The 13,222-nt window shown below is 30.5% G+C and overlaps 1 protein-coding gene across 1 annotated transcript in view; it reads right to left on the bottom strand.

Annotated features, from left to right (window-relative positions):
• Positions 1-13,216, bottom strand: part of LOC102673967 (beta-1,4-glucuronyltransferase 1) — a 26,163-nt gene extending 12,947 nt beyond the window's left edge. The window contains exon 1 of the mRNA XM_006624793.2: positions 13,201-13,216. Coding sequence (XP_006624856.1) covers positions 13,201-13,211 — 11 coding nt within the window. The 5' untranslated portion in view covers positions 13,212-13,216. The remainder of the gene's footprint in view (positions 1-13,200) is intronic.
• Positions 13,217-13,222: the final 6 nt, after the last annotated feature.

The raw sequence follows: 13,222 nt of genomic DNA, 5'->3' as shown, positions 1-13,222 counted from the left end.
AAAATCAAAGAGTTTGTCGTTTTAATAAATCTGTCTTTTTTTTTTTTTTTTTGTGCGATGATCAAGAAAAAGAAAGAAAGTCATAAAGGTGAAACGATTAAATGTGGAAAATTCAATTCGTAGACGATAAACTTTTATTTATATAATTTGTCAAACGGACGAATTAAAGGTTAGGTATGTGAAAGAAATCGAATCTGAAATTTTGAATCGATGTTATTTTTTCTTGATATATATTTGTATTTATAGTGCATAGATTCCTCGAAATACGAGATTATTGACATGGAGAAACAGAAGTGAGAACATAGTTTGAAATAGCAGTTATAAGAAGAAAAGGAAGTAAGTGCATCGTTTATATCATACGAAACTAAAACGTCGAGCGAAATATGGCTACGATTATAAGTTTGAAACTTTGTTCGCCAAAGTTTGCCGAGAAAAAAAATCATGCCACAGCTATTTCACTGCAAAACATGGGGTAAACAAGTTTTCGATGTCTCGATAAGGAACGAAGTCTTTGGCAACAGGGTATATTGGGTCTGTCTGAAACAGAATCGGGTTGCTTGTTTTATCGTTCTAATTACCACGTCCTCGGTTTCTTGTTGCCGGTAGTAACAAGAAAAATAAAATATCATACTTTGATAAATTATTAAAAAATGTTACTAGATCGTTTTGACGTATCGCGATATTTAAAACTCTTAAAATTAAATGAATTTTTCTTTCTTTCAAAAGAAAATTATGAATCTAAATAAGTATGAAAATCAAAAGGCAATAATTCTTGAAGATAATCCAAGTATTACATCGAATACTTAAAATAATATAGTGATTCATATTGATAATAAAAATTATATCTCGCAACATTAAATTAAATGTTACGTATATTTGATAATTTTTTTTTTTAATCTTTATCTTATCGACACATTTACGTCCATTTACTTTTTGTTTTGATAATATTGTGTACATAATACAAGATTCGAATACGTATATCTGAGAAGCTTTGACCGATTCAAATATACTATCTGTATGAATGATTCAATCATAGTAGATATCTTTTTCTAAGAAATTTTTCTTAAATGCAATCTGATTTAGAAGATTAGTTTAAAATTTAATGATTTTTATGCACTTCTGATAGTCTAATAAAAAAATATTTCCAATAAAAGTTAATCAACATCATTAGGAATTTGAAAAAAGTTTAATTTCGATAAAAAGTTAAGATCACCTTGATTTTTTTATAGATCGATTTTAAGAAAAATTCAATATGATTTTCATTAAAAATAATTTTGAACTAAAATATTGTGTTTCAATATTTCTGTTAAAAAAGATTTTATTTTCTTTGAAAAAGTGAAAGAAATCAAAACACTTTCTGATGGAAGATGAGTCGTTACTTAATACTAATTTCCTAGTACAAAATCATTTCAAGATCATAATCATTTGTTGAATCGAATAATTAAAATTCTTAATTTAAATATAATAAAAATATAATATAATAAAAAATATAAATATAATAAAAAAATTTGAAAAGCTGATATTTCATTTCAAAGATGAATAAAAATAAAGCAAAATGTACATATATTCCTTAGAGTTGCAAAGTTTAATTAAATTCTATTATATAATATAAACAATTATTATTTCCATGATAGGATTTTATTTAATATCTTGTCTCTAAAGATTCTATTTTTATAATCGTGAATAAAATAAAAACCAACTTATATAATCATCTCATGTAAACACATAAAGAGAGAAAAAAAAGAATGACACTATTTAAAAAATTAAATATAAATAAATCTTTAACGTGTCATATTAATATGATCAATTTAAACCAGTTTTAAAATACTTAAAAATATAATTTTATAAATAAATAAATAATACCTTACATTAATATCTTTCAATTTATTTCATAAATAAATAATCATTTTTTTAATAAAAATTTAAACATTCCTAATCTTTGTTAATGTAATTTTTACAACAATTAACGATATGCATAGACATAAAACCGATCAAATTTAGAGATTAACACAAATTAAACAGCTATTTTCCCTTCGAATTAGCTCGTTTCCTTATCTGCAAAATAATGTTCTACATTTATAACCCCAATATATATATATACATACATCGATATTAACAACAAAATTACTCCACTCTGCAAGAAGGAAATTTACCAACAGATACATGATTTTCTGGAAAGAATTCGCAATCGTGTAGCAAGTGCCTGAGAAACAGGAGTAGTAGGAGGATGGACCGCAGCATTCATAATAATAGCGCAATTACAGTGGTAAACGGAAGAAAACAGATTGTAGGTATTGTGAGGCAGCCACCAAAATGTACGCGGCAGAATTCCCTAGGGGATCCAGTGAAATTTTGCTTGGAAACAGCGGCTAGAGTGATAATGGATCGTACGACTTCCCTGGGTACATTAAAATCACGATCATATATAAGCCACAGTACCAGAACAGGCCAAGTATTTAATGAACAAAATTCATAGTTCGCACCTTTGGCAATATAATCTCTATGTCCGATGCTATCTTCGATACGCAAAGTGTTCTGTATAACTCTTGTACCAATCCTAATGATTCTATTTACGAACAAGATTTAAATAGTTTATCTATATGAACGTATTATCTCGTGTGATGATTAGAAGATTAAATTATTTGATTAAATCCGTGATTTTGAGAATTATTTTCCTTTATTTATCAATTGTTTTTTTTTTTGTATTAGATATAATTCATTATCGATATCTAATTGATAATTAAATAGTTTTATTAAGAATATTATTAAATATAAACATTGTATTGATCTTTTGGTCACTTTTATAATGAAATAATAGATTTTAATTTAACAGCTCTTGACTTATTAAAAACTATAGAAGACACTTTAAATATAGAAAAATCATCGAATAATCATTCGAATAAAAAATTCTTCCATTAATTAAATGTATAATTTAATTAAAACAACTTATTTATTTACTCGACTTCTCTCCGGTTTCACGCTTCGTTAAAAATTAAATAGTAAAATTATAAAAAAAAACACACCTCGGCATACAAATAGAATAAAAATGGAAAACAACCCGTACGACTTTTCTCTCATATATAATTTTATCAAATTTAATTATAAGTATTTTGAACAAGAATGAATAATACTTTTTTTTTTTTTTTTTTTGGAAAATAAGGAGATAAATTTTAAAAATTTATCAATTATCAACATCTTGGGAATAACACTTAAACGAATAATCGTGATTATAATTGGATATAACGACGGACATAAACGCTAACTGAAAGGAAAAAGGAAAAAAACGAAATCACGGATGAATGTGAATCGGTGTATGCGTAAAGTGTCCGCAGAAATGGCGGTATTACCTTGGTGCAGTTGTGGTTCCGTCTACTTGTACGCGATCCTAAGGGAAAAATGGGGAACCCGATTGCGTCCGCTGCAGCCAAGATTTTTACAAGCCGAAACTAACCTCCCGTATAACTGTGCACCGTACTGTAAAAGCGCGCGAGAAAAATTTCTGCCGCGCTACCTGAACCTCGAGAGGCGTTTTCATCTGCGTTTATACGCGGACGTATTAACTTATTCTGACGCGATGCGGAAAAAAAAAAGAAAGAAAGAAAGAAAGAAAGACAGATGTCTCCATATTTAGACTATGGTATATTTATTTACATACTACGTTTCGCGGAATGTTCGTTTGCATACTATTAGCCTGTGACGAATGTGGCTCATCGTTGACAATGTACACGCATCGCATCATGAGGTTTAAAAAAAAGAGTATCGAATAATTAATATTTATGAAGATGGGAATATTATGTATGGAAATTTTATTACTTCTCATGAATATATTGGATTCCATTACGGCTATTATGATTAACATTTGTTTAATAATTATCTTATCATCGAATAGCTTTTGTTGTTCAATTTTGATTCGTTATTAAAATTGCAAATAGATATTTGAAAAGAAGAAAATAGAAGAAAAATTGAAGAAATAAAAGAAACATAATGTATGTTAAAATAGGAGTAATGTAATAATAGAATATAGATAAAACTTTTTTTTCAATGAATAATTACGTACATAAGATAAATAATTTTTCAAAAAATATATATATTCAAAATATTAGCAACTATTAGCAAGGTAAACAAGGTAAAGTAAGCATATATTTTTCGAGACTCGAATGATAATATTATCCATCTTACTCAATTTTTCGCATCTGAAAAACATGGCATGGTAACAAGACAAAGAGAGGAAGAAATGGGAGAAAGGGCATGATTGATTATGCAAACACATTGTTATTACTGATTCAGTGTGTCCTGGATACCGCGTGTACCACGGTTGGCAAATGTGTGCACGTTACACAGCTAACCCATTATCAAATTGTGTACTTGGGCTTTCGTTAGGTCGCACACGAACCACAGTGCAGGCTTTGCCGGCACTGAATGTGTATACGATGCACGACGAAAGCTTGAAAGCACAATTCGCTATACCCTCCCCTATGTTTTCGTGCGAAACTCTATCCTTTCTGTAATCACAATTCCAGTGTGTAACAACGATACAGGAAATGCAACCAATGACACCAAGTGCGATATCACGCATTATCGAAACTAAAGTTTTGATATACGACGATAAAACGTCATGTTTCCATTTCTATCGTTAAAAAATATACATATGTGCATTTTGATTATATTTGATCATATATTACAGAGGATTGGTAATTAAATGTTAAAAATTTCAAATATTTGAGTAATAATAGATATTTTAAAATATATTCTATTTCAGAAAATAGAAAAAACTACGCCATTGAAGTTATTTTTTATCCTAATATCTCAACCAATTGCCAAAATATAAAGATTGTTAATGCTTACAACGCAGAGAATATAAATGAGTTAATGATCTATATTTTCTCCTGAAAATACGTACTTTTCCAAAAATCAAAATCCAACCTATTCTATACATATTTTATCCTTCACATATCGTATATATTATATACAGACAGAACTAGAAGTGAAATTTGCAATCGAATCAAGTTTTATCATGCCTATCACGACATATAGATGAGGATAGCACAAAGGAAGAAATGATTTCCTTAATTTCTTGGAACATATTTATGGAAAGTTACCCTTTGAAAACTGTTCTCAAAGGTGGTGAATGGAAAACGCGTCGAGTTTTTGCTCCTCGTTTTCGATTTTCTCGTTAGGATGCGCTCGCAAGCAGAGACGAGACAGGCTGTAAGCGCAGGAGAAAGAAGAAGACGCGAAGGAGGGAAGAAAAAGATAGAAGGGGAAAAGTTAAAGAACGACCATAGGCTGGAAAAGGAGGAAACGGGTACGAAGATCGGGAGAGGCAGGAATAAAGGGTAAATTCCGGCTTTCAATTTTGCCACAGTCCCATTTTACTTCTAGCTCAGTGCCTGGATGCCTGTACCGTACAACGTAACTTAGTCCAGAATAAACTGAATACCATTCATTACGGCTCTCCCTTCGACCACCATCATCCCCAATCCCTCTACCCTTCGTCTTTTCCTGTTTTATCACCCTTCTATCCTCATCCTTCTGCCTCTCTGCCGCACAAACGAAGCGTCGAAGGCGGTGGCGATACTGAAAAGCTGAGAATTGGAAATTCTTTGAAACTTCCAACTCTTCCTCGTCTCTCTCTTTCTCTCTCGCCCCTTCTCGCTCTTTCCTTCGGCTGAAACGGTTGAAACCACCTCTATAGGTCTCTCTCTATTCGGATACAGCCGGTGAAAGGGGTAGGTATTGGAAAGAGATGCGGTTTGCGATAATAAACGAATTGCGCCCATCTTCACCCCTCCTCCCCATTCCACACCACTTTTCGCGGTGGAGATAAGCAAACGTGCGTATTATCGAACTTGCGAAAAATACCTCGGGCTGCTCAAGATAATCTGACGGGGGATTTTGCGGTGAGAAGGCGACGAGACATCTATTTAAAAAGTTGTGAAACGTTTTCGTGGTACAATCTATCGTTCATCGATTATCTCGGTGAAAGAATAAGATATTCAATATAAGATATAATAAATTAATAGATTTATAATATAATATAAAGTGTAACAATATATATAATGATTTTACAAAATATGAATTTTAAACTATTCTAAAATACTTCACTTTTTGTACTTGTATATACTTAATTCGAATTCAATATATTCAAAAAATTTCAATAAAAAATTGAAAAGATTAAATTTTTTAGGATATAAATATGATCGATTAATTATATTAATTGTAATATATTGAATATATGTATATACTTAATTCGAACTCAATATATTCAAAAAATTTCAATAAAAAATTGAAAAGATTAAATATTTTAGGATATGAATATGATCGATTAATTATATTGATTATAATATATTAAATATAAGAAAAAATTCATCTTCTCGATTGACCAATTAATTTCAAATTCAAAATTGAAGAATTACATGCAAAGAAAATTCGATATACTTGGAAAATTTCATATATTTTCATCGTACGTGAACCATCCGTATAACTACCGATTATAAACGAATTTTATAAATGGGGATATTTCAATTCGTAGCTGAAAACTACCACTAGGCTTCCAGGCTAATTGCAAACGCTCAATTCCGGATGTACAAAAAGAATCGTGAGAAAGAGAGAGAAAGAGAGAGAGAGAGAGAGAGAAAAGGAAAAATAGTTAGCCGGCCTCGATGGAATCTCAAAGAGGAATTTCTTTTCATAGCTAGAGGTCAGGCATAACTGTCGTAGTCCGGAAAGCACGAAAGCCACTTTTGTCGAGTGGTGAACCGCTGCAATTAAACGACTGCCCTTCTTTCCCCTCCCCCATCCGTTCATGTTCCTTTTACCCTAGTTCCTCCTCCCACCACTTCTTCCTCCGCTTCTTCTTCTTATCTTCACTTCCTGTTCCCCCTTTTCTTTCTCTTTCTCTCTTTCTCTCTCTCTTTTTTTTTTTTTTACATCTTTACGCGATAATTAGCAGGTCTTCAATTTTCCCCCTAGTGCACGTATTTGCTTTGCATAACTACCGAGATAATTAAACAAGCTGCGATTCTCAGATCTGCCACAAACAGACCGACGACACTGAGAATAGGAAGAAACGGAGGGGGAAAAAAAGGAAGGGCGACTGTCGTCGTGAAAATATGCAGCCGTACGAATCTCTGTTCCCTGGTCTCCGACCTTTTTGCTATCTGGAAGTGTAAATCGTGTCAAGAGACCCGGTGCGTGCTTCCTGGCCGAGTAATTAGCGAGCTTTGTCGTGCGCGGAAACTAAGTGGACTAGTATTCTGCGAAAGAATGCGGAAGAAACAGTTGTTCAACTGCATCTTGCTTCGATACTCGTCGTAAGTCATCATCAAAAAATAAAGATAGAAGATGTGAGAAAGATACTTTATAGAAAACGATGATCAACAATGAGAAAGTTTTCCTCTGGTAGTATATAATTTAATATTTATTGTATTAACTAAATCAAATAATTTAATTGTATGAAATTTTTTAGAATATAATTTATCAAGTACTTAAAAATAGAAATTGAAAAAGAGAACGAGAGAAAGAAACAATGGCGAATATGGATAAAATAAAAAGTAGACGTGATTCGCAATTATAGTGGTCTTGAGACGAGTGGCTAAAGTATTTGGCTTTATTACATGGAGCTTAGAAAGGAACATTTCTTTTTACTTTCCTTTTATCTCTACTATTCTTTTTTTTATCATGTAACAATTATCAAAATATTATGGAAAATATTTAATTTTCTATGATCTGTCCATAATTGTTATTTTAATTTCTTTTTTATCGTATGAAATGTGCAGACTTTTTCTTAAATATTACATTAGGAAAATATAAAATATATAATCCTAGAATTAATTTTTTTATTCTAACATATCAAAAATTTGTATATTTTTAAATTATTTTTAAATCAATTCAAAAACCAAACAACTCTGTAAAACACCAGAGAGAGTACCAAGTACAAATAATTCCCTTGACTATACGAAATGTCCAAGATAAAAATATGTACCAACCTTCTGGCAAAGCGTATGCAAGGTGTTTACATATGCATATCATAATTTGACGACTAAATAGTTGAAAAAATACATTTCCTACCAGTTATGCAAAAATAAATAGCTGGTGGGACTTGGCTAACGAAAAACAAACATAATTAACAAGTACCTAATGCATATAGAAGTAAGTGAAATGTTGCCAATTTAAGAAAGGTATTTATACACAGAAAAGATTCTGCTATTGTAACACGAATTATCAAACATATACATTCTTCGAGAAGAATTACTCTCCAAATAATGTTCATCCACATTTAAATATATACAAACATGAAAATTGATATGAAATTCGATTCCTTTACAACATATACAACGCATAAACAAACGATAGATGAAAATTTACCGAACAACAATTTATCAAAAATTCGAAAGAAACGAAATTTTACGTATATCAATCGAACACTTTGCGCATGTTCCTTAGTGAAACGAGAAGCATGAAATCCAAACAAATCGTATGAAATCGAACGTTATTTCGTTAAACGAGTGAGAGAATGAAAGATATTGAATGTAGATTCATGCGAAATCTACGGTTTTCATTTGATTAAAAACATTGTATATCGAGGATCGAACGAACGGTGAACATCTCACGGTAAAAATAATCGAATGAAAACGTGACAGAGGTGCGCGCGAACGCCGAGAAAATGATTCAGTGATGGTGCGTTAGACGCATCAGACGACGTCGGTGTATATATATGTAGCATGGGACCAACGGGGCTGGATGTAATTCGACGTTTTCGATTTGTATATCCGGCACGTCGACCCCATTGAAAACGGTCGGAAACGATAAAACAATATACCACGGCCGCGCTGCCGGTTTCCCGTTGAAAACACTTCGAAAATGTATTGAAAACACTCGAAAATGATTGAAATCAAACAAGTTACCAGGTGAACAAGAGAAATCTATCTATCTCGCGCTCATCGTGTCCGCGCGCTCTGCTCCTCGGTATCTGATCGAATGAATCATTTCAAATACCCCCCCGGTTGACGAGAGATACCATCTGTGAGACGGATGGATTTCACGCATCGAATTTGATCCGGGATTCGTCCAACGAATTCGAAAGTATTCTATATACGCGAGGCGACCGATCCATGTCGATAAATCGTTGATCGCGAACTCTGAATTTCTATTTGCTTTTTTTGGGAAAGGATGTTTTTTATATAAAGAAAAATGTTACATCTCGGATATAAGGATTTTGTTACGATGAATTATCGCAGTCTTAGAATTCGAAATATATTGGAAATGAGAAAAAGTATGGGGCGATTTAAGAATTTGGATTTTGAAAGTTGATATGGATATTTAATTTGCAAATCGAAATATGGTGTAAAGAGTGCAATAGCAAGCAAACAGCTTTATCTAAATGTAGTAGAAGATATAGACGCAAAAGATGTACAACATCTATTGAGATATTCTCTCTTCTATGGTCACGTGTGACACGTCCAATATATTGGCTATTCGTGATTTATAAAAGAGGATACTGCTATCAAACTAGAGAATCGATATCCTCAACAAACGCAAAAGCTATTAATAACGAAGCATTTGTTACATATAAAACGTATAAAATAATATTTCTAATTTTTATTTTTTTAATTGAGGGATATAAACAATATTATATATTTCTAATTTTTATTTTTTTAATTGAGGGATATAAACAATATTTATTTAAAAAATATAAACAATATTTGGAGATAATTATAATTCAAATAATACATAAAATATTTGAGATAAAATTAATAAAACAAATGATTTATAAAACGATATTTATAAAATTGTTACTTAATAGATATAAAATATACTAATAAGTAATTAAATAGCTGTTAATTAACCATCAAAAACATAAAATTAAATAAAATCATCGTGTCTAATTCAACGTATAAACAGGTCTATTTATGCAAGGCAAGAGATTATTACGTTATCAACAATTATTTTGATAAAGAATCATTAAGTAAGTTGCCATAATCTGATACAGAACCACTGCAAGTAGTAAGAGTCACGCATAGAATTGCCACCTTTCCTTGAAGCTTTAGTACCTATGTAACAATTAGCAGCGAATCAACTACCATATACGTGTAATACCAAAAAATGAAAATAATCTGATTAAATCGAAACATAATGTGATATATTTCAAAAATAAAATTTTGAAAAATTTAAACTTCAAATGTAAATGTATGATGCTTGAAAATATATATATACGTATAATAAAATATAGAAAAAAGAAAATGCAAATACAAAATTCAATTTTAACAAACTATTTGTGGTTTATATTCAATTTTTGTTTATTTACTTTTTTTTAGATTATATTATATCATATATTATATATATTATTTCATAAAGTTATGTTTGTCTTATTCCAATTATATTATGTTATATTATATAAAATATTTTTAAAAAAATATACATAGTAGGAAATGAGGTACATGTCTTAAAAATTTGGGAACTTCTTTACCATTTTTATGTCACATGCGATTTTACCGGTTCAGTATAGAAAACGATTGTAGCGTTAATAGTGGTTGGAATTAAAACTTGATTTTATTATAAATAAGATATAGATCAAACAGATTATCAGAAACAAAGTATATATAGATATTTATATTTCTTGATTTAATCATTTTTGTATATTTATAACATAAATGAAATATTGATTTTTATGGTAAATCTGAACACAATTTATTATGCTACCCTAATTTTTTTTTATTATATTGTATTCTGTAACGAATAAATTGTTATTTTCAAAATTATTAATATTAATGCAATGATTCTTATTCAGGAAAATTAAATAATAAAACAAATAATTATTTTTTATAAAAGACTTCATCAAATTTCTATTCATTGAAATATGTTTCTGTAAAAAATTAAAAAATATAAAATTTTAAGTATAATTTTACAAAAATAATAATAATGCTTACTTTCTTTTACATTGGAGTAAATTTAATCATAAAATAAGAGATATTTTATAAAAAAAATTCTACAAATTATAAATCAATTGATTTGCCTATTTAACATAAAATTGCAAAACTTCAATAAAGATTATCTATACTTTATCATTCTATCAACAATTTTTTAATATTATTAACTGAAAAAAAAATGTTATAAATTACTGTTACAAAAGAGAAACTTTCTAAATAAATTTCTCTAACTACTCTAACCTAAAAAAAAAATATTCAATTAATCCTCTTGATTGAATAAATCTCGTATATAATTGTACCAACTCAAACTAACGTTCTGCCAGTAATTATAATCGTTGCCTCGACGATATACGACCTATTCTATTTGGCTCACTGACCACAATAATTGGCAGTGGTCACGAGAGGACACACTTCGATACTTCTCATCCGTCAATTCATTAAGATTGCTTTCATACATGCCGATTCCCACGATGATTGTTTCCTAGCCTGAAGCGGCTCAATTATAGGCGTCAGTCTGCTCGCACAAACGCTTGCACATACAGGCATGCACATGCACGCACACAGAGAGGGATGAATATGGAGATGCAAAGGTTTCGAAGATAAAGAAGGAAATAGGAAGGCGGGGAAGAGAGGGAGAAAGATAATTCTCATTGTTCAGCAGTGGACGCCCTCGAGGCGTCTACCACTTCAAAGCCATTCGGTTCCCCGTAACTCTCATCGAACCAGAGTCCGGCAGTTAATGAACTGCCCTTCGGCGTTGCAATGCACGTTGGTGGTAGTACTAGTCGTCTAGGAACCTGGCCAAGTACCGGGAAGACCCATTATCCATTTACATAAAGGACCACAACGAGCCAGCTAAGGATTTACACTGCTCCCTTAACCCCCAAGAATTTCCGGAAACCGTCGCAGGATTAATAGTTGGGCCAGATAGGGCCACGACACGCAATTTTTCGATCAATTTTGAACAGCTCGTTGTATGTAACGATATTTACGATCGACATGTGCACGATCAACACGATATCGTTGATATTCATGTTAATTGTAGCGATAACGATTCTTCCATTCTTTGTTTTAAATAACGATATCATTGTATCGGTATTGCGTGCGCAAACGCATACCATAAAATCGCAATTGTTATTAGTCGATTTCATAGACTGCGTCGATATAACGCAACTATTATCACTAGAATGGAATATAAACTCGGTTAAACAGTTTCAACTGAAATATTCCTTTAGAGAATTGCCGTTTAATGTAAATTATATATTTAAGTATTTATTTATTAATCCTCCAGGATTGTTATTTGCTAATAATTATACTGTTTGTTAACAATACCATGAAATGATATTGCAATTGATGATATTTAGATATTTGATATTATAATAAAAATAAAGAATAGGCATATTGATCAATTATTTGAATAATTGGATTGATAAAGTTAATGAAAAGTTGAAATTTCAAAATGTTGACTGATAATATATAGATTTCTAAGTATTACTATGTAATTTTTCAATATTGTAATATGTTCAAAAACTAATAAATTACAAAATATAATTAAAAATGATTATATCCTAAAAAACCATAAATATTAGATAATATTAATGTAAAATAGGAATAAACTTGTTAATTAATTATATTAAAAATAAGTTCTTAATATATCGTATTATATATATTTAATAAAATTATCTTAATATAAAATATATTAACTGAATCAATCTAATTTATTCGATTTAATAATATCGAAAACAATTTGAATTAAAACATTTAAACGCAAGCAAATTGATCGAAGAAACTTACATCGATATTTAAAACAGATTTTTCCAATTTATGAAATGGAAACTAAAACACTTGATTAAAAATCAATAACAAATAATAACTAACATTAAATAAAATCAACATAACATTTTTATTTTACAAATAAATATATAGATGGCAATGAAAAGATATTATACGATGTAATAATAAAAATAATCATACAAAAAAACAAATGTCAAAGGCAAAACACAATGAATATAGCTACATAAGCAAATTGCAATGATATGAAATCAGTGGGGTTGAAGCCACGTGAGCGCAGTGGTATCGCCCATCTCGCGTCCGACACAGTGGCGACATCTCGGACGCGATATTCGTGAATTTATTCCTAAAGCAACGCACAATGATAAATCTTCCTTCGCGCAAAGGATTTCGCGTCTCTTAATCGCGATTAAAACCAGCGAATACCTTAACCTACAGTCGTCTCAAAAATAAGCAGATAAATCATCAGAATAGACTACTCACCTGAACCATTGATGTGTGTT

The sequence above is a fragment of the Apis dorsata genome, unplaced genomic scaffold, assembly GCF_000469605.1.
Source record: "Apis dorsata unplaced genomic scaffold, Apis dorsata 1.3 scaffold_1124, whole genome shotgun sequence".
Taxonomy (NCBI): Eukaryota; Metazoa; Arthropoda; class Insecta; order Hymenoptera; family Apidae; genus Apis; species Apis dorsata.
This window is presented reverse-complemented; position numbering and strand designations above follow the sequence as displayed.